Source organism: Haliaeetus leucocephalus, unplaced genomic scaffold (assembly GCF_000737465.1).
Source record: "Haliaeetus leucocephalus isolate CR32 unplaced genomic scaffold, Haliaeetus_leucocephalus-4.0 Scaffold848, whole genome shotgun sequence".
Classification (NCBI taxonomy): domain Eukaryota; kingdom Metazoa; phylum Chordata; class Aves; order Accipitriformes; family Accipitridae; genus Haliaeetus; species Haliaeetus leucocephalus.
Window position 1 is genome coordinate 8177957 of NW_010973284.1, and position 27727 is coordinate 8205683.

General features: G+C 40.9%; 1 protein-coding gene across 1 annotated transcript; it reads left to right on the plus strand.

Annotated features, from left to right (window-relative positions):
• The first annotated feature begins 196 nt into the window (after positions 1-196).
• On the plus strand, positions 197-27381 carry PIK3R3 (phosphoinositide-3-kinase, regulatory subunit 3 (gamma)). Its single transcript, XM_010582439.1, has 10 exons — positions 197-377; positions 15515-15626; positions 17971-18069; positions 19512-19692; positions 20536-20661; positions 21426-21568; positions 23302-23478; positions 24312-24386; positions 24758-24928; positions 26377-27381. The coding sequence occupies exons 1-10, from the start codon at positions 272-274 to the stop codon at positions 26576-26578; spliced, it is 1392 nt and encodes a 463-aa protein (XP_010580741.1). The 5' UTR covers positions 197-271; the 3' UTR covers positions 26579-27381.
• Positions 27382-27727: the final 346 nt, after the last annotated feature.

The window sequence follows — 27727 nt, forward strand, 5'->3', positions numbered from 1 at the left end:
AGAAGCACTCTCTATGTATAGATTATATACATAACTAGCTATCTTAGTTCCTGCAGGGCAGCTGCTGAGGTGGCTTGTGTGGTGGGGTTTTTTAATTAAGTTTAATTTTGCGATTTTCTAAGAATTTTTTTTTTTTCTGGAAGTGTTATTTTAGAACGGGGTGGATTCTTCTCGGCTTTTTTTTTTTTTTCCTTTCCCTTCCCCCCCCTTCCATTAAAAGCCGAGAAAGCCAATCTCTTATTTAATAACCTGCCGGGACTTGACTGTCGCGATGTACAACACGGTGTGGGATATGGACCGCGATGACACGGACTGGAGGGAAGTGATGATGCCCTATTCCACTGAGCTGATATTTTACATTGAAATGGACCCTCCAGGTAGGGAGCCGGAGCCTGCGTGCCTGCCTGTACACCCCTCACAGCGGGCCAGGGCCGCCTTTCATTCCTGCCTTCTTTCCCCTGCCTGTCCTCACTCCTCCTTGCAGACTTTTCCCGTTTGGAAAAGGAGGGGAAATCTGCAGAGGGGGAGGGAAAAAAATATATCTTTAGTTAAACTTGGGTGCCTGCATAAACTTTTCAGGGACTTGAACCCACTGTCTCTTGGGCAAAAGTATTTTAATACTGGTTTTGGGGGGGTGGGAGGATAACTGCAATTTATGGTGCCTTTTGGGAGGTGGAAGGAGGCAGGAGGAGGAGAGCTGCTCACAGCCCCTCTCCCGAGTCTCCTTTTTTTTAAGCCTTTATTGAAAACTGTATATTTCGGCCGTATTCACTTCTAGAAGAGCGTTTTTATTAGCCTCTTCACCTGTGTGCCTTTATGTGCCTGGAGCACTTTGATGGTAGTGATTTACCTACCTCCATTCAGTTCCAGTTTAATCGCTTTTACAGTCTCCGAGACCCTTTTCTCGCCAGCTCTCTTCCAGCATTGACAGATGAGGTGTGTGTTGTTGCTGGATTGTGGTGCTGGGGGGGATAATACTTGGGAACATGCTGGAATCCATCCCTGGAGGCACTGTTACTTTGATAACAGCTAATAACCTTGTTCAAAAGGGTTTGATGCAACTTTTTTTTTTTCCCATGGATTGCCAGTGCTGAATGTGGAGAAATGTGTTGTCCTTTGCTTGTCTGAAGTTTTTAGATGGGACAGAAAGTTTCTTTTGTGTCTGAAGAGTGAGGGAAGGCTTACAAGGAGAAGATATTGAGTCTTTCTTTGGTAATGAATTAAAGTAAGCATAAATGGGTACTGGTGAAACCGTATCTATACCTGTAAGAGTCTAACAGGCTGAGAGCAGTAAGGTAATTGAAGGGCCTTTATGTTCTCAGGTCTCTGATCTGTACAGCCAGAAAGTACAGTGAAATACGCACCAAAAATCTTAGCCTGCAGAGAAATTGATAGCAAATAAGTACTTCCAAGTGATATCTTCTGTGTGGCATGTACTGTTAGACTTGCAAAATGGGCTTTTCAATCTGTGCTTGAATCATGGCTTGTATCTCCAAGTGTGGTTTAGTCTCTTTGTTTCAGCACAGTGAGCTCTTTTTTTCTCCCTGTAGGTATGTGGTACTTAAGAGGAGGAGGTGATCATCCTGAGATTTTTGGATCTCAGGGACTTGTACTCACTTCCTCTGGTAACTCTGACACTTTAAAAATTGGATGGATCTCTCCGACACACAATACTGGCCACAACTCGTTAAATTCTTGCATAGCTGACACTACCTATTTTTAGATATTACTCCTGAAATCTTAAAGTTCAGTCAAATCCCTTTGTGAATTTCAAAGGATATCTTTCTTGTAAATGCATTTAATTTTAACTATTCATGAGGTTAGCATTTGTATTCGCTTGTGTCAAGTGAACAAAAACCTGAGTTCCATTGTAGGTGACTTAAAACAATTGGTGTGGGGTTTTTTATTAAAAAAAATAAAAGCCCCTTGAACGGCTTCGTGCGAGGAGGCTGCTAAAAGGGGCTGGCCTAACTGAACTGGTCAGAAAACAACTTTCCAGTATTTCTGCAGGAATTCAACCATACAGCCTCACAAAGTTTACATTAAGAAGCAGTGCTTCTGTCATTAATAATGCCAATATTTCCATCATTGAAGCCCTATTGTCAGGGATCAAGGCTCTGCACGGTCCAAACACCAGTTAGTAAGAGGACTTAATGTTACATGCTGATCCCTGAAGCGTTCAGTAACTTTATCTTTCATATTTTTAAACTAGAAAAGCCAGAGCTGGCAATGATGCATGGGATGATGATCCCCATGTGTATGTCCAGATTTCATAGAACTATAACTCTTAAATTGCAGGGGGAGGGAGGGAGACAGAATGTGGCGGAGGTGGTCTGCTTTTTCCTCATCCAGAGGTGGGGTGGGAAAGCATTTTCTGGTCTGGGATGATAGGTCATCCCTAAGGGGAGTGTGGAGGTATTTATTTGGAAGACTTAAACACTCAGCATGCCTTGGGATAAAGTCACTGCATTTGCACCCGGTAACAACCACAACTCCATTTGGCCTGCTTCCAACAAAAATTTGTGAAGGTTTTCAGTATAGCATTCCCCCACACGGTGGCTGGAGTTCCTGAGCAGCTGAATGGTGGCAATATGTTTTCTCAGCAGCGCACAAACTAACAATATGCAGCGAGTGTCCCCACTGCCAAAGGAGGCAGCGCGGTCTTTTGTTCACAGAACTTGCATGAAGAGATCCCTGGTTGGTCTTTGTGCTGCAGGACTGGGCATCAACTGATACTGGGAGCCAAGTGTCGCAAATCATGCATGACTGCTCGTGATTACATTTTATTGCGTCTAAACTTCAGGCAGAAGACAAAAGCAAGGTGAACGTAATGTGTGGTGTCACCTGTAACCTCTAAGTGAAGGGTGGGGATACTGTTTCTTGTTAAGGGCCAGTAGACCTTTAATTTGTCTTGGCAGGCTGTCTTAATACCCACCTTAGTCTTGCCCAATAATAATACAGAAGTAAAATCCTGTGATGGCAGGCAGCCTGCAGCGCAGCCGTAGCTTCTGTCAAGCCTCAGTGCACCTGCGCCAGCTTATCAGTGTGCTCGTGTTTTCTGTCCGGGGTTGCAGGGGTAAATGGATGCTCAGAGCAGGTCCTGAAGCCTCTCTGGTAGAAGTCTTGCTCAAAAGTTCAAAAATAATAATAAAGCTGATGCCTCTGTCGCACATGAGTTTTCCCCAACTCCAGCAGAGGCAGGGTCAGGCGACAAGGGATTGCTAGCTTTTAATCCATCCTAAACATAGGAGTGGGACAGTTTTCCTAAATAGAGCAGTGGAACTAGGGATTCAGTTCTGCCAGCCTTGCAAAACATGCCTTAAAGCAGTACAACTAATAACAGGAGCAACAGTGGTGGCACCCAGCAGGGTGACTCCTCTTACCTAATGCTTTTTCCTTCTGTGTGCATGTATAAATTCATAATAAAATGTAGCACTGGCATAAGGTAGGATCTATATGTGGCAAATAATGCTAAGTGCAACTAAGTAACTTTCGGCATCTAAAGACAAAACTGGAACCATCAGTTGCATATAGCTAACATAGTAGCTTCTAAACTTTCCAATCAGGATTAATTTAGAGTATTACAGCCATAGTAGCATCATATGCTGGTTCTGGCATTAGGAAACTAGCTGTCAGGGGTTCACTTGCATGTTTGTTCTTGCTGTGGGTCTTGCTGTCTGAGAAGACAAGGAAAAAGGTTACTGTATTGAATTTAGGTTTTAACAACATCTGTTCAGGTCTGCAAAAAGTTGTTACTGCCAGAAGTTAAATTTTTGAATGGAGGATGTTGAATTGGCTGCAAAAGTTACCAGAGTACCTAAAGCATAACTACCTATGTATTACCTCACTTCTAATTAGTAGGACTAAGGAATGTCTTTCCCTCTGTAGATCTGGGATATATTATCAGTTGTGTTGATGATAAAATGTGTAATCACTGAATACATTTTGTCACAGTTGGATGAAAATCACTAAGAGTGTTCCACTGGGATTTCAGATACAGATGTCAGCAAAGATATTTGGCTCAACTACAAATTAGAGGTTAGTTTCATTTGTGTGGGTTATGAAGAAAACCACAAGTTCAAAGTAGGCTTACTAATGAAGAATGGGCTTTGTCTATTTATGAGCAGATAGAAGACTGTTTGTCCTAAAGCTATATGAAAGCTACCTTTTTGAAGGCTGTTAGACCCAAATACAATTGCCTGCGTTTATAACTTGACCGAACCATCTTTTTCAAGCATATTACTCTTCCTTGCCTCATGTGCTGAGACTGGCTGCAACGATGCTGTTGCTACAAAATCTTTTAATAATTAAGGGGAGTGGGGGCAGCAATAATCTATAGGCTGCTTAGTTTAGTCTACTTTGCAAAAGCAGCACTGCCATTGTATGAGTGAGACAAGTATTCAAGGGAAAAAGTGTCTTTATTCATTATAGTTTCTATTTTCTTCTCGTATATAATTTGACAACCCTTGTTTTAGGGGAGTGATACTATAATTGTAATTTGGAAAACACAGGGTTCTGATCTCAAGGGCAGTGTTTATTCAGATACCATTTGTGCTGTATCATTATCAATGTTACAGTGGAAACTGAATGTGGCTTCTCAAATGGGGTTTGTGGTATGCAGTAGCCAGATGTAGGTGAACACTGCATGTCCATGCCTGACTAGTTTTCCAGTGGGAGAACAGATGCAAATTTTAATAACATTGTCAGTATTGTCCTTCAGCTTATCTGAGTTGACTCCAGAAGCTTAGCAAAAAAAAGTTCTGCTCTTGCACATCTTAAAAAAAAAAAAAAAAAAAAAAAAAAAAACCCCCACCACCCCCAAACTAGTTCTACTAGTGCATGTCATCAAGACAGCAGCACTGTAGCAGCAACTGTCTTCCTTGCAAATTTAAGTCTTGCTGAAAGTCAGGTTTCCAAAACAGCAGATGTTGGGGCTTGAGATTTTCCTTACTACAGAAGGGAAGTTTGTGCAGACTCTTTTGGGGTAGAGCAGGGAATAAGTAAGGCTCAGTCCCTTGTATTCTGTATATCCTGGAAAATGGTTTGAATCGGACTCTCATCTCCTATGAGGACAGTCACATGAAATGCTTGTATTCTGTTCTTGTTGCACCTAGATTTCTCTACCAGCCTTTTCATTTAATGACTGCTGTAACCATTTTTTATTTCTGATAGCGTTTTCAGGCTTGCTTCTGCATTCCTTGCATTTGGTTTTCATTTTGATGGTTCGAACTGTTAAAGAATATCACTCATCAGCTTTCAATTAAATACATGAATGCAAAAAATGGCATCATTAATATAAAGTGCAATGATGTTTTGCTTGAGATGGAAGAGCTTGCTTTAAAAGGCTGACATTTTTGTTTTATCAGTAAGCTTTCAGATGATGTAGAAATAGTTGGGGAGGGAAAGCTTGCTGAAGGAAGTTTTTCAGCTCTGTGTTCTGAAAAGCTGTAGGTTTATGCAAATTAAAACATGGGAGAAAGTTCAAACCAAGCTCTTCACCGTGTGTTTGAAGGCAAAACCTGCAGCAAATGTTATTTCTGCAATTGTTGTTCTGAACAATTTTGTATCTCGTGTGTTGCCTATACCTGACAGGAGTTAATTGCTGTGTTGCTTCCTTCTACCTCACCTGCTTAAAAGGAGAAGACACTTCTTGGAGTTTCCTTTGGGGAATGTTGTTTTCTCAAGCAGCAGAGTTGACTTCTGTCTTCTCCATTGCCTGCATGGTATCTTATTCCAGAATGAAGCTGTTCAGGCTTATCTTTGCTCTACAGCTTGGGAAAACAGTGAGGCATAGCTGGTCATACACATCTGTGCCCAGTACTAAAATCAGTTGGGTGCCTTGCAACACCTCATGTTGGTTGTTTAGTGAGTCACTTTTTGGGCAGAGAACTAGAGAATGCTGGAAACAGCAGCATAAAGAATACTTTTATCAGTATTCCCTGTATATTTTAAAGCTTAGGCTTTTTTATTATAAAAAAGAATGTTAACTGTGTTGAAACAGGTTGCTGTAAAACTTTGGCCCCATTAAGGCAATAGAGGTGTTCTAGCTGGATTTTTGGAAACTTGTTTTTGAAAGTAGGTTGCTGAGTAATGCTTAAAGAACAGACTGCTCGTGTACTAAATGCCCCTATGGAAATGAGTCAGATTTTCTTTTTTCTTCTGCTTTTTATGTCATTTCTTCTGACAGGTTAAAATCTGCACAATAGCTAAGTAAGCAAGAATTTGCTTCTCCACATAATCTAAACGACAGCATATGAGCTGGTGCTGGGTCCCCAAACAATGTGAGTGGATGTTAACCTCTTAAGAAAAAATTGTTTTCATTGCCCTTCATCTTTGCTATGTTCTCCACTCAACAGACAAAGATTTTTGCAATGTTTCAATGAATATATTCCTTAAATTCTTCTAGTTCTTCTGAAGAAAAGTGGCTACATACAGGAATTTTTATAAGAATTCATACAGTTCAAAAGAAGCAAAGTGCAAGTGGTGCCTCTCCAAAAAGGACCCCAGCTGCCCTGCTGGACAACAACCAGCTGCCTGGTGAATCCTGATGCTGAAGCACAATGGACTCTGAAGCTTTCCTGTGGCTGAACAGGATCCAGGTTCTTTGGCTTTGAGTCCAGCAGCACAGACTTGATGGCTACCTTCCACCCAGTGCTCTTTGAAAAAAGAGATTAAATACTTCAATTGCTTCAACCTGTGACTGCTTCAACATTTGCCCAGACTCTCTACCAGTTTTTGTGAACTGGAAAAATGTTATTTTAATGATAGTTCATAGGAATGTTACTTCTTTTAAAATCCGATATCCCTGAAGCTGATGCATGGTTATTTAGGAAAGGCTTGAAAAACGTCATGTTTCTCAGCACAAAAAGTTGTGGGTTTGGACAAATCAAAAAAATATCAATCTGTATCCCCTTCTTGTTTGTTCTTCCGCTAAAGAATAATTTGAGGTTTAGGTTGGTGTCACATTGGGACTCTTGTATGTCAGGTCAGTTTTCTTCTTCCAAACATAAACCTCCCACTTCCTTCTATTAGCTACTACTTACTCTCTGTTACTTTCCTCCTCTTCCCAGTGAAATAAAAATATCCACAAGAGCCATTTTTTTCAGGGTTTTTACCTTCTGTAGCCTTATCCTAAATTTCAGGCTCTGTAGTCCCTAAAATCTGATGCTACAAATAATCATCTTTGCTTTTGGAGGAATTCTTTCCTTCCTTGCATCCCTCCCCTAAAGAAACCAACCAAGCAAAAACCCCCAAAACTAGAGCTGCTGCAATGGAGCTAGAGAAAAATTGCTGTAATGAGAGAACACAGCCCACTGTTCAGATGTGTTTTTCTTTGGGTGTGGGCAGTAGGGCTTATACTCCAACACCTGCCCCAGGAAAAATATTTTAGAGGTGAGATGGATAAGAAGTTCACTGGCAATATTGTGTATGTAAGTTCTGTAGTCTGTTACAACGTGAATCTGTACACTGCAATTGAACTTCCCAGGTTATCAGTACTTATGCTGCACTGCCCTGTATAGTCATCTTGGGGACATTATAGGAATCTGGATTGTTGGCCATCTGAGGAACTGCTCCCAAGTGTCAAATTAGAAGTCTTTGGTGTTTGTGGCATCTTTACTCTGATTAATCTCCTGTCTCCAAAAGTAGTCTCTTGAAGGATACAAGGAAGCTTGAATCAATCAGATGAATGTTTAAGATCCTTTCCATTTCAAAGGGTACAGTACAGTCTCACTGGTAAGTTTTGGGACAGTGAAAGAAGTCAAACTGCTGCTGTGAAGTGGATTTCATTAAAATATTTTGAAGATCACAGTGTACTTGAGTGACAAGATTGAATCCATTTCTTGTGTTACACCTTGAGATCTCAGCATGAGCAACGGCTCTGCAGTCTGAGCCTGGCTAGACTACTCCATGCCCACTCTGAATCTCAGTTTCTGCTGCAGGCACTGTGTAGGACTGCATGGGTTGGAACTTCTGCCTTGGTGGAAATTCTTTCAAGATCAAGGTTCTTAGAAAAGCTGATGCATGACACAATGTACAACAGTTTTCCTCTGAATACTTTTCTACATTCAGATTTCTTCTGGAGCGTTGATTTGAAATGCACCTTTTGATCTTGATTTAGATGGCTCTGTACGCAATTTAGGTGGTGTTGAAATATTTCTACTTTGGTAAACTAGAAAATAGTCTGACATAGCACAAGGACAGGTACTGTGTAAGGAACAATTTTACATACTACTTTGAAAGATGTGAGCTAGTGGTAAGCTGAAATAAAATGCTGCTTAGAGCAGCAAGAGTCACGTGTATTTACAGCTGTATTATTACTATTTTTAAGTAGACTCTTGTGCAGCAAACTTCTCAGTAGTGCTGATTATTTCTGTGAATTGGTTCTCCTACGAGGTTTGTACCTAGCACCTGGATGGATGGTTAGTCTTTGAAATATCTGGGGAAGACATCCCTGGGCTATTTTTATTTAAAATGGCATTTTCTTTTGGCTTTGGTAGGTCTCCTAGCCATAGTGTGCCACTGCTTGGGCCTGACTTTATTCTTGGTCTTTGACATTGAAAAGCTAGTTCTTTATTCTCGATCACCGTAGCTCTGTGCTTATGCTAAATTTTGTGTTTTCCTTACTCTTATCCAAAAATCTATTTCCATGTATTGACCAAAGAGTATTTTTTTAATAGCCGTTTGAAGACTCTACCTGTGAAGGGGTAGAAAACAGGTGAGGAACTGCTTTAGTTAATAAGCAAAAAGGAGTATCTACTTGCTCCTTGCATTTTATATTTACTTTTATCATAAAGTCTTCTAGGCCTGACATTGGAAACTATAAAGTACAATTGTTCTTACAGAATATTTCAGATTTTCATGGACAATAAAATGTCTGCCGCGGACTTTCATCCAAAGAGTTGGTAAAAGCCTTGGCCTGCTGGCTAGGAGGTAAAGCTATTACTTCCTGAAGTGAGCTGAGCATGTGATGCTGGGTAGTGACAATCTTTGAGTCATGAAACATGGCAAAAGTTCTAAAACTTTATTAATAGTGTGCTAATTATGCTTGGTAGGTAAAAGGGGACTTACTCTTTTTAACCTCCTCATGTTAACTTTGGGACAGTCATCTCAAGCCTGTTGATCATGGAACCTCTGACACTGCTGTAGCTTTGCAGCTGTTACACTATGGTCTGCGTTGAAAGGAAAACTGTTTTTCATCAAGCAGTGAAAATAATTGGGAAATTGAGGTTTTGGGACCTTGCAACTTCATGTAAAGGCTGGAATGAAGCGGAGGTGCTGTTACTTTATAATACAGAAGTCAAAGATTCCAGTGTCATTTATCTGACAGTGAGCATCTTCTATTTTTTTCTGTCTCAGGCTGTGAAGTAAGAAGCCTTGCGAAGTAGTGAGGGGTCCTTGTGAGATGCCCCAAAAAATTCTGAATTTGAGCCAGCCCCTTCACACACTGTTGTTGTCCACCATTCTGCAGGTGTCCTGTAGCAGATAATCTTTTAATCTATGCAGTGGCTGTGGGTGCTTGTGAAGATCAGAGTGCTGCAGAAGTCTGGCAGGCTGTAGGAGGTGAAACAGTGGTTGGGAGGTGTGGGAGAGGACTGGATAGCTGGGAAGTTTTCAAACAAAACAGATCTTTATCAAAAAAGCCAATTAATCAAAACTGAAATATTTCTTAAAGGTGTTGTTTTTTATAAAAGTTCATAGAAACACGAGCAAAGCTATAATGGGAGTGTTTTTATTGGAAGCCTGCCTGGCTTTCTGCCAACTTGTCTGCTGTTTTCTGTAATGAGATATTGAAAGACTTCAATTCTTTGAATATATCTTATTCTTTGGCATCTCGCCTGTTTTGGGGGAGGAGAGCGAAAATGTGAGCATGCCTGAGGTTCTGTGGCCAGCAATAATGTGATCGAGTAGCTTCCTTCTCCGTCCCTTGAGGAGTTTGCAGTGCGTGTTAGCTGCCCTTTGAGGAAGGGCAGCTTCGAAGGGCATTGGTGCTCAGTACTTTGTGAAAGGAGTCTTGGCAAGAGAACTGACGAGCTGAGATGTGGAGCTGCCAAGATAACTTACCTGCCAGTGGTGGGGAATGAACTGCTGTCAGCAGGTGCGCATGACCCTCCTCTTTGTCAGCTGGAAAATCTCTGCAAAAGCATGGTGCCTTACTGCTCTAGCTTGCACACATAGTACACAATTTCATGGAAATGGTGTGCAAAAAGCACCTTTGTTCAGCATACGCTTTTTTCTTGGGTATCTTGAGGGGATTTTGTGCAGCAGGGACACCTATAGAGCTATTGAGGGAGGGAAAGATTTTGAGGCTTTGCCTTAAAAGTGTTAGAGAAATTGAGGAAAGTGTGAGAAATTGATTAAGACTACAGAGAGCACTTAAAGATTGAGGAGATTTTTTTTTATTTTTAAAAAAGCTAGCCTACATTTTCATTCCAAGTCTTCATTTATACCTCCAAAGGGAAAAAAAACCTTCTGTCCTTAAGGACTATGTCATTAAAATGTTAGCTGGCCTAACCGTGGATTACTTGCATGTTTCCATAGTAATGACACTTCCTAGAGCTTTATATTACAGTTTGTAGGGTATCTACTGTATGTCAGCCTTTTTGAAGCTGGGTAACCGTCTTGGAAATCCTCTGATCTGTTTTCTGCTTGTCACAATGTGGAAGGAGAGTAGATTGAGAGCATCAGAAATAAGGCTAGTAAACAAGCTCATGGAAGTGCCGAGTGACTTAAAATTTACTTTATCAGAGTACTTGGTAGTTGTGATTATTTGTAATAGAGTTAATACTGCATTTAAACCTACTATGCTTTTAAGTATCTGGCCTGCAGCTCTTGGAAAATACTGGAAGAACTAAGTTATGGAGCCATTCTTAGACTTAAGTGGCATCTGCCTTAAAACTGCAAATTAGAGTTTAATTAACTGGCAGGTCTATCTTGTATGCAAATACTGCAGCCAGAGAAGAAATGGGCTGCTTGACTGGATGCTGTGTGGGATGTAGCACTGGGAGACCCAAGGCATTCTTCTTTTTTCATTCCTCCTGAATTAGTGCCATTGAAAACCCTCACACATAGGGCTCGGTGACTCTTAGATCATGTAAACTTGTGAAGTTTTTGGTTCAAAACTTGGAAAAGTGCATATCTCATGGAAGTCACAGTGTACTTTGCCGAAGTTAAATTCGGGATTAATACAGGCTACTATTTTCTGCAAGAGACGTTAACAAAAAATACAATGGTGCTGAACTTCAGACACTTGCCAGCTTTCTTGGTTGTCTTGGTGTTGGAGGTGGTTTGGATTTCAGGGAATCATGTCAGTTAAATCTTGAGTAGCCTTTTTAAAAAGCAATTCTACTCAGTCAAGAAAGCATCAGAAAAATTGCCTTGGCAAAGGCTAATCAATAGGCTTTTCTCTCCAAGGACCTGTGCTGCAGCTCTGCAGAGCAGCTCAGCTGAAGCTACCTGCTGGAGCCAGCACGGCAGCCTTCCGGGCCCTGACGTCAGCAACATCCGATCCCGGGCCCGGCCCGCATTGGCTGCAGCCGCCTCCGCTCCATCACCAGCTCTTTTTTATTTCCCCTCTTCTAAGTGACACTGATCTGGGATTGGGATTTAGCTCAAGCTAGGCTGCTTGGGGAAGCTAGAAAGAGGGGACTAGAGTTGCTAAAGAAAGAAAAACCAGAGATGCCCGCTCGTGCAGGAGGGAGAGCCAGTCTGCTGTCATTGCTGCGAGCCAGGTGGTCACTGAGAACTGAACCTGATCTTGGGAATGTACTCATGCGGGAGTGGAAGGATCCAGCTGAGCTGTTGCCTTCTGGGTTTTGGAAAGATCTGTGCCATAAAGCTGTCCTAGAGACATGGCAGGGGAAGAACGCTTGTGTATCTGGTGCTAACAGCAAGTTCTTTATTAGAACAGATAGATCCGTTGTGCTGTTAATCACTTGTGATCAATGTTCTTTCTCTCCCAGGAAAAGGAGGCAAGAAACCATCAGGATTGTTCACTCTAATCGGAACTTGAGATAAAGTAAGATTGTACCTGTGGCTAGATCAGAATTGGAGCCAGTGACATGGAAACATGCCTGCTCTTGAAAGCATTTCTGTTGACTTCAAGACAGCCTTATTTTACTTTACTTGTAGGATTTTAGCTACTTAGCATCAAGGAAGGTATATAAAACTGGATTTTTTTAAATTTAAATCAAAATCTGTAGACTCTTTAAGGCTGTCTGTAGCTTCTCATAGAAACATCACAGGATTTCTCCTAGCAGGGTGGTTAGTACTGTCTAGGTACTAGTAAAAACTATTTTAGGATGCCTCTTCTAGCAACCCACTGGGCCAGTGTTATAAGAGCAGCAGTAGGGTGGATGCTGCTCTATTACAGTAGACTTGCTGTGCTATTAGAAAATGTTCCCCTCATGTCATCACAGGTTCTTGGCTGTGGGGTTTAAACTACCTTTGTGCTCAGTTCTCTATTTGTACAGTCTGCAGTCTTATCAGGCTGAGAGGGTAGCCAAGAAATGCTGAAATGGATGGTCATGTTAGTCTACTGGGTAAAGGAATAGCAAGGGCCTGGTTCTGTATCCAACACAGGGGAAAATCTATTATGACTCAAAGAGCTCAAAGTATTGAAAGTAAAGAATTAGATCCATAGCTCTCTGGAAACAGGATCCACCCTTGCAAATACTTTTGTATTTTTAAAATGTGCAAGCTATTAAAAAGCTTTTTTCAAAAGTCTATTGTGAGAAGGACTGGCTTCCATGAGTCAGGTTTTACAGGAACTGGTCCAAGCCTTATTCTTCTCCCTGGAAGAATTTCCTTCCAATTTTCTTACGCATAATGAAGTTCTGCAGACAACCCCCAATAGTGAGACGTGATACCTACCTATTAAGGGAAAGAAGGAAAAACCTGCACCTGTAGTAAGGACCCTTGGTATAATGTCTAGTGCTCTGTGTCCATATGGCAAACTCCTGTTCCTTACCTCTCTGGTCTTTGTTAGTTTGCTTTTCTGTGCCCAGTGCTTTGGAGTGAGCCCTAACAAAGCTGCTAAATAATTCCACAGTATATAAAGGAGCAAGACTTAATCCTACAGGGAGGGCTAGAGAAGTAAGTACTCTAGAGAATACTTGAAAGCCACTTCTGGAAAGCCCCTATTACCAGCATAAAACAGGCTTTTACACTGTAAAATATCTTGACGTTTTTGATATGTCCCAAGCCTTAACTTGCAAGACCCAGTGAAATAATTGCTGGTGCTGGTGTAGTTTTCTAAGAATTCTCCATGCTGTTTTATGTTTTTTACATGAAACTCCGTGCGCTTGTTGATGACTCAATCTACAAAAGATTCTGGAGTAGATAGAACATCTACAGGTTTTCTGTACTCAGATTTACTGCCATGTGCAGACACTGATGAGACTCAGAACTGCTACGTCTGTCCTGTCGCTTGCTTAGAGTGTGTAGGGTAGCACAGCCAGATGTGAGGTGGGAGGACCTGAAGACATTTTCTAATTCAGGAACTTTGAATGGGGGAGATGGAACAGCATAGGGCATAGTAAATACAATTGACTGTATGGGCTTAGCCTGGATATATACTCCTCTGACCCTGCAAAAATAGGATGGGGCTGGGAGCTTAAAGCAAAGTAGGGTTAGAGCTGTGTCTTACTCTCAATGGTGCTTTGTACAAATACCTAGGTGCTATACAAACAACTGTAGTAGTTGAGCTAGGAATAATTGAAGCCTCCTAACCAGGAAGCTACTTCACTGAATCCAAAGGTTTTCACCTTCCTTTTATAACAAGACCTGTTATTGCCTCACTAGGTATGTGCACACCTGAAAGTTCCCAGCTCAACCCATAAAAAGAACCTGTATGCTATGGTTTAATGCTCAGTCCCGCAGAATGAATGCTGCTATCTGAATCAGGTGTTTGGTCAGCAACCCCAGGGTGCAAACGTCTGGGTCAAGGTTCAGATTTAGTTTAGATTGGCTCGATTAAAGTATCTACTGGTTTGTCTGAGAACAGTGAAGTTACTGTGTTGGATATTCAACATGAAATGGTATTTGGAACTGCAGTTGGAACACTGTTTTCTCTTCTTTAATGTGGGAGGTGTGGCTCGGAGGTGAGCAGATGGATGGTGCCAAGTAGCACACCTCTCAGCGTTAAGCCATTCCACACTGGAGCTAGAGATCAAAATCTTCTTTCTGCTCCCTTTATTTGTATTTCTGCTTGTCCGCTGGGATCGTGTGTGTCTGAAAGATGGCTGTTGTCAGTGTGTCAGGCCTGCTGGCTGATGCTTGTGTAATCTGATGGCTAGGGCACAGGGCTGGGAGCACAGATGTTCAGGGTCTGACTTAAAAATGTGCTAGTAGCAAATCAATGTGTGTAGCTGCTTTCTTACTCTGAATTCAAATGTGACCTGTCCCTGTAAAACACTCTGTCTCATGAAATGCCTGAAAATGCTCAGTTTCAGTGATACTGTTCTTGATGAAGCGTTCAGACTCTGCAAAGCAGGGGAGAGCACTCAAGACATCTTTCTCGAAGAAAATAGTGTAATGCATTTCTGCTGACAGATGAGTCTCTACAATACATGAGCATGCCTGTGGCTGCTGAATTACTCCTGATATAGGGCTTACATTCAAGACCATGATAAAGTTGTTTGAGCAAAAACTGACCAAATAGAAAGAGGTTCAGTGTGTTGTATGCCCTTACATTGTGTAACCTGTTTTGAGAACAGAAGTAAAAGCCTGTTTGCCTTGAATTCGGAATAGGGGAATTATGGGCAGGTATGCACTAGGCCTACAGATGTGCAGTTCTGCCTGTCTTTTGGGGATTTGTAGCATCCCCTTTCCTGTGGTAGACACTTCAGCTATGTAAAGTGGTGCAGGCACTCTAATAATGACCTAATGTCCCCTCTCCCCTTTCTTTATCACCTCATGTCCTGTAGTATTCAAAGAGTCATAGCTTTTGTTCCTAACAGGAGTCTAAATGACAAATCTAGTATGAAACATGAACCTTGGGCCTATGATGGATATACCACTGCCCAGCTACCACTTCTCTCGCTAGCAGTGTTTTTCCCTCTGAAGAGTCCACCCGTTTGCTCTTACAGGTTGGCATAAGAACTGGTGACACCTAAGCAACTGGAGTTTTTCCATCGTGGTGCACAGGGCTCTCCAGGCTGTGGGTTTCAAACACAATACACCTTTGTAACTTGTGTGGAGGTTTAGGCTGTGATTGCCCTTGTAATCATGCCTGAGCCAGTCTTCCTTTTAACAAAAACTCATGTTTCCTCATACTCTTTCCCTTTCCCCTCCCTCAAGCCCATGTTTGGTTTGAGTACTAGGAAATCTGGGATCACAGTGCAGCTGTTAACTTCAAAATTCTTTAAAAATTACAGATTCCATTTACTTTGAGAGAGCTTGAAATCCAAGTTCAAGATGCACATTTTTCTCTCACTTCTTCACTGTCATATTTCATCAACAGTTAAGTGATTATTTTCCCCTGTTTACCTTTCTTTAATCTGTTCTTCATTTTCAGCTCTTCCTCCAAAGCCCCCCAAACCAATGACTCCAGTCAATACTAATGGAATAAAGGACAATTCCAGTTTCTCTCTGCAGGAAGCAGAGTGGTACTGGGGTGACATCTCAAGGTAAGCAACATTACTAAAATATATTAACTAAAATATATTAATATATGTTATTAAAAAATAGAATAAGCCTGTTAGAATTCAAGAGAAAAAGAACATGCCTATTTGAGGCAGCATTTTATAGGAGGGAAATGCTTCAGTACTATACTTGGCGAAGCACCTAAATGAAAGTATTCAACTGGATTCAGGACTTGTGTTTAAGTTGTTACTGTTCTGGCGCAGATAGTGCCAGTCTTGGTGACAGTTATTTTGGGTTTCTAAATTTCTCTAGTTACACAAAGTCTTTAAAAAAGAGAAAATTATTTCGTTCAAAAGAAAAGTACTTCTGAATGTGCTAGCTAATAAGGTTTTGTAAGCATACAGTGCTGGAATACATGCAGTTCAGCAAAAATTTCAGTAGGAGGCTTGCTCAGAATAAAAGTTGCATTCTTATTTTTGATTAACATTTGGTTAAAATTGCATCTGTATTAATTTGTATAACATGGTGCTATAAAAATAGCTCTTACAAATGCTAACTATCACGAGCTATACTGAGCAGGTGATACAGACACATACCAAATAAATTTTTACCTCTTAAGGAAACCCTTTTCTATGCACTTGAGAAAATAGATGTCTTGGGTTAGGTTCAGAAAAGGAAGTACCAGTTTTTATATACTTAATTGCATAAAAGAACTGAAGTGTCCAGTCATCTCTTTCCCTCTTAGGGCACTTCTGAAGAGTCTAGAATTTGGAACTGTAAGGGAAGACATGAGCACGCTGGGAGTGTGATAAGGAATTGCTCAAACTTGTGCAGATAATACTCTGAAACACTTTGTCAGATAAAGGCAAGAAGAATGTGTTTGCCACAGCAGTTCACTGAAGTTCTGAGAAAGGAAATAAAGTTTTCATATCTTTATTGTACCACCCTTATCTTTACAAAGCAAACCCGCATAGATCTTGCTTTTGAAGGGCCTTGGCAGTGATATTTTTCTGTTAATTCTAAATCGAAGCAGAGTGGCAAAACCTCATCACAAAACCCACTAGGCAGGGTTTGTTTAAAGCTGCTCGATACTGGTATCAGTTTATTGACTGTGGATTTGTTCCTCAAGTAACAGTGCACGTGATGGCAGGAGCTAATGCAGTACAAATCACAGTGGAGTGGCTTTATTAGATTGAAATGTGATACACACGCATGTAAAGATGGAATTGTTTATGACCCTAATTTGACAGCCAGCAGGTACAGACTACATCGGGCTGTCAGGGCAGGAGCCATGTTCTTCAGTCAAGAACTTGCGATGAAAATTTTGTCACTTAGCTCCAGGGTGCAACTTGCAGACATAAGCTCAAGCCCTTAGGTCATATCTATCCATTCAGAAAGAAGGCCATTTGAGTTAACTGGGTCCAATCTGTAAAATGTTCTGAGAGGAGTAAGCGAATGTGCACATGATACTTAATAGGAGTCAGTTTTACTAACAGAATGGTTTTCAGGTAGCTAAATCAAAACTGAGGCTATTTTTATAAGAACACTTTTGTTCCTTAGTATTTGAACAAAAAAGCTGCTGTTGATTTTTCTTTGTAAGATTTAAGTAGGCTTCCTACTTCACTTAGATAATGTTGAGGCTACCTGATAAACTTTAGTTTCCGAATGATTGTATTAAAAAGTGCTTAGTGCTTCTAAGCTGTGAGGGAGCTGCTATAAAATGAGATATGTAATCTAGGTGAAATGGTCAAACCTGGCAAGACACTTAACTCTTCAGCTGTAATAATTTTTGTAATGCTTACAGGTATTCACTTTCACTAGAAGATTTCTTGATTTAGCTTAAAGCACTGGACTGAGTATCCTTGTGCTTCAGTTGTGAAGAAGGAAAAGTTGCACTGAAGCTAGCAAGGTTGTAGTGGTTTAAAACTGCTGTAAATAAGATCAGAGTTAAGCCAATAATGAGTCTCTTGAGACTAAAACTGTGCTAACTCCAGACACCACTGAGCTATGATGCTAGAGACCATTTCTTAAGAGGTCAGGACTGGCTTCTCAAAGGGCACCTGTTTCCAGTGTGGACTTTAAAACCTGAGCAGATTACAGGGAAAGGTTGTGAACTCTGAGACACAGCTGCTACTGTTGCTTAAACAGAGACTTCTTCCTAAGTGGCAGTTGACTGCAGCTGCTACCTTTTGGTATAACTACACAAGTTCAGACTTGCTTTAGATGGCCTAAAAGACTGGAGAGCCTGAGTGTGAAAGAAGATTGCCTGATATTTTGAAGATTGAACTCCTTACGCATGCTGGTGTTACTGGCTCCAATACTGATACCTGTGGCAAAGATGATCATGTCCTTAACACTTCTAATTTTGCCTTTCTTTCCATTCTCCAGGGAAGAAGTAAATGACAAACTACGAGACATGCCAGATGGAACATTCCTGGTGCGTGATGCATCAACCAAGATGCAGGGGGACTACACTCTGACATTACGGTAAGCATTGAGCAGTTGTAGTCCACATAGTAAAACCCTGAGTAGCTAGTTGCTGTACTAGTGACAGCAGTGGCTGCGTAAAGCTGACATGGCTCAATTTGAGAGATGTTCCCAAAGGTACTGCAGATCACAGAATGAGCAAATAAATAGCCAGGTCTGATAGTTGGTTCTGTTCTGTGTATTGAATCCTGTCCCTCACTAAACACTACTGTAAGGATCTCTGTGTAGATTAGATGGGACTCAGGGAGGAGAGCCACTCAGTAGTGCTTCGTAGTTTCAGAACTGCTAAGGTAAAAGGTATTTATAAACTAGGGCTTTGATTAATGGGAGTGTGTTGAATATCTCGTCAGCATGCAGCTCTGGAGAATTGAACAGAGTGTCTTTGTAAAAAGAGTATCTTGTGCTTTCTGATCTAAAGTTTAGGAAATATTGAACTGGAGCCATGTTCCTTTCTTCATTAAAATTGTCTGCAAGTGGCAGACTTCCCAGAGCTGCCCCAGCCCTGTCTGCTGCAGTTAGGCAGCAGACCTCATGTGACTAGCTGCTGGTGCCTTGCCCAGCCTGTCCAGCTGCTTGCCTCTGCCAGGCTCCCAAGATTAGTTGTTAGAGGCAAACAGGCAAGGCGCATAAGCCACTGCCTCTGTAGCACACCTTTGGGAGTTACTGTGATATGGTAGATATTTGATCTTGTCATGAAATTCTGTTGTCTTAATGGCAGGTTTGACCCCAAGGGTGTAGTTTAAATTCTGCTTTGACTTCTGCCTTGAAGTTCATGGTTTGTGCACTAAGGTTTGGCATGATTTGGTTATTTTGCTGAACGCAGATGTCATTAGGAACCAAAATTGAGAGTACAGGAAGGACAGGATATTGTCTAAACAGTCTGTTGGTGAAAAAAGGAAGAAATGAGCACTATGTTTGTGGAAACCGCTAGAATGTATAAATCTGGATAATGTCCTAAACTTACAACCATCTTGTAATCCTCAAAGGATTTTGTTTAGGTTCATGTATCCTGTGTTAGCACTCATAACTCAAAAGACTTGTTAATCACTGTATAAATGTATACTGGGTTGTATACTATTAGTGACCCCAAATTGTGGGTTTGGGTTTTCGTATGGCTCTTTTATTCAGCCTTCAGCATCCTCCTTTTCCCTTGCAAAACTTCTGGCAAATCTAGGTCTTAAATACCATAAGCTGGCTCCAGAATGAACACATAGGAAGAGATTTACTTTGGGCTTTGCTCCTGTTCAAATATCTGGTAATTCTGTGTGTATTGACTCTTAAACTACCTAATATCTGCTAGTATGTAAAGAATCACTATGAAGGTGTACAGTGTCAAAGCCACTTGCCCAGGAATTTCACTGGTGTCTTTGTTAGCAGCCTTAGTGTTGAAGAGGGATAGGAGGTACACAGTAAAACCTCTGAATGACTGTATCACTTTACAGGAAGGGTGGCAACAATAAACTGATAAAGATCTATCATCGGGATGGAAAATATGGCTTTTCTGATCCACTAACGTTTAACTCAGTCGTGGAACTCATTAACCACTACCGCAATGAGTCTCTTGCTCAGTATAATCCAAAGCTTGATGTGAAATTGATGTATCCAGTGTCCCGGTACCAGCAGGTAAGATCTTCATTGGACCCCAATAGCTAACAGTGCAGACAAGAAGAAAATGGCAAATGTGTATATAATTTTGTTTTCTCTACGTGAAGCCGGATATATTTTTTTGAAAACTGGAAAAAAAAAGTGAGTTTTCACATTTGACCTTGCTTTGCTCATACTAATGGATATTCCAAATTGACTAGCCATCTAAGTTTCTTCATTTTATCAAGTTCCCAGTCTCCATCTGAGCAGTCCAATAGAGAAGTGAAACCCTGACATGCAGCAGACTTTAACCTCTGAGAAGCCTTTTTTCTTCTTTTTTTTTCCCCTGGACCCTTATGGACCCACAGGGCACTGTTACAGACAGTGTTGCCCTTGAAGCGCATATGAGCCATGCAGCTGCGTAGCTGTGCGTAGCCATCTCAATTTTTCAAGAATATTTTTTTTAAAGTTTTATTCAGTAGCCTGAGACACTGTCCTGCATTAAGGAAAAAACTGCAGAGCTTTTTGGAAAAAAAATACTCTGATCTTTAACTTTCTGAGCAATTCACTTCCTCCTTTCTCTAATAGGGGATAGCAATCCTAGACTGAAGCTGTAGTGTGTTTTTGGAAGCTTAGTATTTTGGCATAGTTCTTGGTGTCCCATAGTTCCAGTTCCTACTGTCTGAACCGTGGGACTTACTGCGTGGAGGAAGGGGGATTTAGATACAGTGTTTGTGTTCTGTTCTGTAGAAACCTGATAATAAAAATCATGCTAATAGCTGTAAAATGCAAATGTGCACAAGTGTATTCATTTAACCTAAACAAATACTCTTAAGGAAAAGCTGCTTTGCTTGAAGACTTAATAGCTTTTTGTATGTACAGGATCAGTTGGTGAAAGAAGATAATATAGATGCAGTAGGTAAAAAGCTTCAAGAATACCACGCTCAGTATCAGGAAAAGAGTAAAGAGTATGACAAATTGTATGAAGAATATACCAGAACATCACAGGTTGGTTCTACTTTAGCTATGTGTAGACTGTTTCTTGTTGTTTAAAAAGTAAATTATTTTAACCTGTTATTGCTAATAAAGGCAGTCCCAGGTCAGAAAATACAAGGAAAAAACCAGTAAATTGTGGAATAGAGCAAGGTGGTTTCAAATTTGATGGAAACATTGAATATTACTTGTTTGGTAGTCCTAGAGGTATGGTGCTAGAGCAAGGAAGAAAGAGGAGCTGAGCTTCCCTAGTATAAGGTAGAGCGGTGGAGGCGGCCATCACCTACAAGCTTTGCACTGCAGATTTCTTCCTTGGCTGCTGAGTATTTCCAGCTGCTGTATGCTGCAGTGAGAATTGTAGAGGGGTTTGTCCAGGTTCTTTATAAGTCATGTTCAAATCGGGTACCAGATATTATGCATTAAGGAAGTGTGAATACAGTATTTGGACTGCTTCTCGTAAAATAAGATAGTTCATATATGGGGAGGATGTTTGCTGGCAGTCTTCCTGCAAACTAGGATGGAAAATATGACTAAAATATTTGAGGGGTTTGCAGCCTAATAGAGAGCATCATGTGGGGGAGGAGGGTAGACTTACAGGGAGTAAGTCTTCCCTGTACTGCCCTGACTCTACTCGGACATTTGACTAAATTTAAAACTGATTAATCACATTTTGACTTGAGGGGAGAACAGTTCCTCTCAGTCAATTTAGGGAACATAATCAAGTCTTGCATTGTCATCTGTATCACGAACAAATGATGAAGAACTCTTTCCTCACATAGGAAATTCAGATGAAGAGGACCGCAATTGAAGCATTTAATGAAACTATTAAGATATTTGAGGAACAGTGCCACTCACAAGAGCGATACAGCAAAGAATACATTGAGCGATTTCGCAGGGAGGGGAATGACAAAGAAATTGAACGGTAGGCTCTCAAGTTGTTTGCTTACAAGGAAGAACTAGTGTCCACATTGACACTCCCATGAAATTCTTTTGTATAATACTGCATCATATAAAATACTTTGTGAACTCAGTATTTTGTCTGAACCTTCAGTAAAGCCCTCTTCTGTCAAGGAATTGCATTGTAGAGAGAAGAGGTGGGAGATCTCTGGATTATTCTCTCTTAACTTCAGTAAATTGAGATACTGTGATGAGGACCAGGAAAGGATCAGGAAATAATTTTATTTGCTTATCCCACTTCTGTTTGGATTTGCTCGGAATATAATTCAGAAAAATCTTTTACTTGTAAACTGAAATGTACATAGATCTGGTAAATCTCATAGTCCATAGTCAGTTTTAGTCACTTTCAAAGAAGATCAGTATTTGATTGCCACTACTTGGTAGTGGATACTGGTTGTCTAACAGAAATTCAGTAAGGGCCTCATTTGAAATTGCCCTTCTGTGAAGATACTAGCAGAAAAAGCTGTATCTGGGCCTTTGAAGAATGCTAGGTATAATGCTTAACTTGACACAGTGCTTTATGAATCACAGGAGGGTAACCTTAAGGAGATTTTTAGACTGAAAACAGTTACCTGTAACAATCTTATTATGCAGTTGTGGTGTTTCATTCTGACTAAAGATCAATTAACAGGGGAAATATGTAATTCTCCTGATTCGTATCAAACCTGCAAACTAATCTTGAATGAAGGGACAGGCAGCGTTACTCCTGGTAGCTCTTGATCAGTAATTGAAGTCTGCATTTGAAATCTTGCTAGTACTGATACCTATGGTGAGATTGCATAATTGATATACCAAAAAGTGAATCTGACAGTGAAGGAGGGTTCTGTTCTAGCTTACTCTCCTAGAGATAATTTGTTCCGGCATCTCTGCCAGAAGGAAATATATTAAGGTAAACTGAAGGTTCAAACTATGCAAAAGGGTGGTAGGCCTTATGGCAAGAGGTCTTTTCTGGCACTCTGTTGTGGTTTAACCCCAGGCAGCAGCTAAGCACCACAGAGCTGCTCACTCACTCCCCCCTGGTGGGACAGGGGAGAGAATCAAAAGAGTAAAAGTGAGAAAACTTATGGTTAAGATAAAGACAGTTTAATGAGTAAAGCAAAAGCTGTGCACGCAAGCAAAGCAAACCAAAGAATTCATTCACCGCTTCCCATTGGCAGGCAGGTGTTCAGCCATCTCCAGGAAAGCAGGGTTCCATCATGCGTAATGGTTACTCAGGAAGTCAAAACGCCATAACTCTGAACGTTCTCCCCTTCCTTCTTCCCCCAGCTTTATATACTGAGCGTGATATCACGTGGTCTGGAATATCCCTTTGGTCAGTGGGGGTCAGCTGTCCCAGCTGTGTCCCCTCACAGCTTCTTGTACACCCCCAGCCTACTCACTGGTGGGGTGTTGTGAGAGGCAGAAAGGGCCTTGACTCTGTGTAAGCGCTGCTCAGCAATAATAAAAATATCTCTGCGCTGTTTTCAGCACAAATCCAAAACATAGCCCCGTACTAGCTACTATGAAGAAAATTACCTCTATCCCAGCCAAAACCAGCACACACTCTTACAGTAATTTTCATGTTAAGATGAGGTGGTCAAAGGGAGGAGCTGCTCTTAAGGTAGTTCTTGTGATACTCTTATATAAAGTGCTACTGGTAAGGTTCAGTCCTTCTAGACTGGTTTGACCTCACCTCTCAAATATTACACTTGTTTGCAGGATAATGATGAACTATGAAAAATTAAAATCACGCCTGGGTGAGATCCATGATAGTAAAATGCGCCTGGAACAAGATTTGAAGAAACAAGCTCTGGACAATAGGGAGACTGATAAGAAAATGAATAGTATTAAGCCTGACCTAATTCAGCTCCGCAAAATCAGAGATCAGTATCTCGTGTAAGTAAGCCTGACCTGTACCTCAGAATAGTGTCTCTGGTGAACCTGATTAATGACTGTTTCCGTCAGGATAATGGGAATTTAATTTTCTTTTCACAACCAAAGTTCTGTGAGTGCTGAAGTGCTATGTTCTGGCATGGGATGTCTGAGTAATTGGTTGGCCTCTTCATGACTTAATTACTTAAGGAGCCTGCCACAACTAGGTGCACATTCTGCAACTCCTGTAAATAAAACATTTAAGATAAATGAGTTGTATTACCAGGCACAGGTTTTGTTTATAACAGAGGTTAGTACTTTTTGTGCTAGGTGCAGCAGATGTTGCTTGTACCCACCCTTCATTTCACTGACACCACTGTTATCCAATTCCTAATGTCCTTGGGCTGGGCTCAGTGCACTAGGATTGTGGCAGAAGACAGAGGGAAGCACACTGTCTCGGAAGGTGATGTTAGGAGGTTAGAAGAAGCCAGTGGCAAGACCTGTTTTGTTTTCCCAAGAGAAACAGACAGCTGTCACAATTTGTTTTCCACTTCCTTTCTGGACTGCACTGTGCAGAGGCAGTACCTCTTCCTCAGCTCAACGCTCCTCTTTGTCCATTTAAGAGATTGCTTCATGTCTCCTTTTTGCTGTGTCCAGTAAAGGAGGGACCTCAGAAGGTGATGCAAGGAAGCACTCTTATGGAATCTATGGTCTTTCTGTGGCTCTTGCTACTGGAGAACAAACTAAGCCCCAGACTGTTTCTTTGTGGAACCTTGTGTCTGAGCTTCAGCTTGCTCAGTAAGAAAACCCGTACATGTACTCTGAAGTAATGTATTAATGCTCTCTTCTTCTGGCAGATGGCTCAATCACAAAGGGGTGAGACAGAAGCGAATAAATGACTGGCTGGGGATCAAAAATGAAAATATTGATGAGTAAGTGTCATTATAAATACAATTTTCCTGAGAAGTGTTTTCTCTTGTGGGGTTTGGTAATATGAAACACCAGTTTCTCAGTAAAGGACTATAGAAAAAGGAAGGACTGCAGAAAAAGGGAGAAATTCTCTAGGGGAACTGTATGTCATGTGAGGCATCAACGCTGCTGAAGCATTTAGGATTAAACGAAGTTGAAACAGTTAAGTTCCAGCCTTTAGTTGAAGCCTTTAATATCTGTGCATTAGGAGCCTCACCTCCCAGTTTGGGTGTGTTCTGCTATTTCTTTGAATGATTTCTGCAAAAATAAATCACTCTGCCTATGAACTCCTTTTAACTTAACCAGCGGGTCAGTAATTTATCCTCTCTTTCAGCACATACTTTGTGAATGAAGAAGATGAAAACCTGCCACATCATGATGAGAAAACTTGGTTTGTTGGGGATCTCAACCGTATCCAAGCAGAAGACTTGCTCTGTGGGAAACCTGATGGAGCATTTTTAATTCGAGAGAGTAGCAAGAAAGGATGTTATGCTTGTTCTGTGGTGTAAGTCTGTTTTCCTTTTTGTTCTAACTACTCAATTCATAAATCTCCACCACAGCTCTTTATTTTGGAGAACAAAAGCCAGGCCTAGCCTAGGCCTACTCATTGGAATGTGTTGCATGTTTGCAGGAAGACTAGCATGGTAAAAGCTTTGTTGCAAAAATGTGCTTTGAATGCGCAATAACTGTAGTCCTAGCAGTCTCTTTAGTCACCACAGTAGCTAGTACAAAATTCTGGAGTATCCCAACTTGAAGCTCTACAGTCGTAAGTAAATTAAGGCCAAATTCTCCCATATTATTCCCTGCCAAGGAATGCATGGGAAGAAGAAAAATGGGGCTGCAAATCTTTAACATCTTCCATTCTTGTTTTCAGACATGGCCAACTCTAGATGCTTTCTCTTGTATGTTTAAGACAATGGTGGTGCTTCAGAGGAGACATAACTTGTGAGCAATAGTTTTTATGACATTCAGACAACGTTGCATTGATTTCTTGTGTTTCACTTCATTTTATGCTGGTGTAATGGAGGTCAGAAATACTCTGATTCCATTATCTAAAATCCCCTTCAAGCCTGTTCTGGAGTGCAAAATGGCTTTCACTGATTTATTTCACATGAGGTTAATTGCTTCTGAAAGCAAGTCCAAGAAATTATTATGTGAAGGTGTATCACCTCAAGGTAACTGGAGATTGTAGTATCTGCTGTGTTCAAGATACTGTTTGTCACAGTCACTGAAGTGATGGGTTCATCAGATACTTTTGCGTGGTTGGTATTGTACTACAAGATAGCAAGGGGATGGCATAACGTAAGCTGTTCCTACATGTGACTTGGATTGTAATAGTCTCCAGTACAGGGATTACATAATACTCGATCTTTCTGGCAGATAAGTTTTTCTAACAGCTTTGGAAATACTGTGTTGCAGTAACTGCTTTGCCAAGTTAGGGACTCAGTCACTATGACTTCAGATAATGAACCAACTTGAACCCATGCCATGTTGAACATTAAAAAAATGCACACTGAAGGTTAGTGCTGCATTTCATGAAATACTCTGTAGATCCTAAGAATTTGTGGGTTTTGGCTTCTTTGCTTAGTGGAAAGGTTTCCAGATAAGTTGAGCACAAAATCATAGCTGACTTCAGGTGCTTATCTTCTTGGTTAAGCTCTTGACTTTTTTTTTTTTCTTTTCCAAGAAACATTTGGAGAACAATGCAGTAGGGAATTGTACTGCTGGGGTAGAAGAGGCCTCTTATGTGGATTATTATGCAAGAGTGTTTAATCACATGCCCTGAAGCACTGTTTCTTCACAGACTATATTAATCTCCTCAACTTGCATCTGCTGGGTCCTCCATTATGTAATTTAGTGACTGGCAGGGTTGCTGCCTTAGTTAATTGTTAATAGACTGTCACTTTGGGTTTGTCCTTTGATGTTAAACTCTCCTGGTTTCTTTCTTTGCAGAGCTGATGGAGAAGTGAAACACTGTGTGATCTACAGCACTCCAAGAGGTTACGGGTTTGCAGAACCGTATAACCTGTACAGCACGCTTAAGGATTTGGTTCTTCATTACCAGCAGACATCCCTTGTCCAACACAACGATTCCCTAAATGTCAGGCTTGCCTATCCTGTCTACGCACAGATGCCCGCCTCTCTCTGCAGATAAATTTTGGGGAGGAGGAAAGTGTTGGCTATCTTGGATTCTTTTCTACAGTTTTTATTAGAACTTGGAGGGCATTCTTTCTCCTTAGACTGCTTGTTTTGCACAAGAAGTGATTCTGTGAATGTGAATCAAAAAGAGGCCTAGCAGCAACAAGACGACAACTTGGGTGTAGGTGTCCTGGTGCTACCTTAAAAGCTCAGCTGTGCTTTTACACTGATACTTTTGTTTCCTTATGAGGGGAATAAACTCAACACAACACATACAAAAATACTGGAAGCAAAACATCATTTTATGGAGATAATTTTTTGCCAGGCACCTTCAGTGGAACTTCTAATTGGATTTTGTTTTCTCTTGTTCTTGTAGAGACAATTTGAAGCCTCTGTTTGAGGCATCAGTAATGTCTTTCAGTCTTAAACTCCCAAGAAACTAGGGGGGAAACTACCACAGCAATTCTTCTCTGTTAATTTTAGCAGCTTCACTGCGATTCAGCCGAACTTCCAAAAGAGGGCTTGTCTTGAGGTAGCATGGAATTTGGTGAGAGAAGACCAAAGGAATTATGGGAAAGCTTCAGGTTTTTATTTAAATGGAAAAATGCTTGTAAAGAAAAGTTGCTTTATTTTTTTGCCAACAGTATAACAAAGTTTTGGTTTCAATGGCACTACAGGTCTTCACTTAAAGGAAACATTTATAACCAAATTGAACACACCAAAACTTTGTTTGTTGCTAGATTGAGCACTTATGGGGAAGGTTGCATTAGCATCTGCACATACTTTCTACACCAAAACTTGAAACAAATAAAAGGAAAAGCTAAACATTGTGTGGCTTCAAAACACTAAATTTGTCTGATCTGATGTAATTGCTCACCCTCCTCTTCCTTCACCCCCCTTCCTCCCATCCGTCAGCTTGGGATTCTGTTTTCAGTTTTTAATGATACTGTGCTTCAGAATGTAAACTAGAATGAAGCTTGCACTTGCCTGTTGCAGTTCTCTTGCTGAACAATGACAGACTCTTGTAATGCTTGATTTTGGTATAAAAGAGGTAGGTGCAATTGAATGCTTCTGGATGGCTTATTGTACAAAATTCTTTCATGAGGTGTAGTCATTTCCAGTTGTACAGAAGTGAGCATGCTAATTATAGATCTCCTCTGATTTG

What these genes read in the sequence shown, in the direction of transcription:
- PIK3R3 (XM_010582439.1), top strand. Translation starts at nt 272, where the DNA reads ATGTACAACACGGTGTGGGATATGGACCGCGATGACACGGACTGGAGG. An exon ending in TACTGGGGTGACATCTCAAG is followed by an intron (nt 15,627 to 17,970) that starts GTAAGCAACATT and finishes TCCATTCTCCAG; the next exon opens with GGAAGAAGTAAATGACAAAC. An exon ending in AAAAATGAAAATATTGATGA is followed by an intron (nt 24,387 to 24,757) that starts GTAAGTGTCATT and finishes CCTCTCTTTCAG; the next exon opens with CACATACTTTGTGAATGAAG.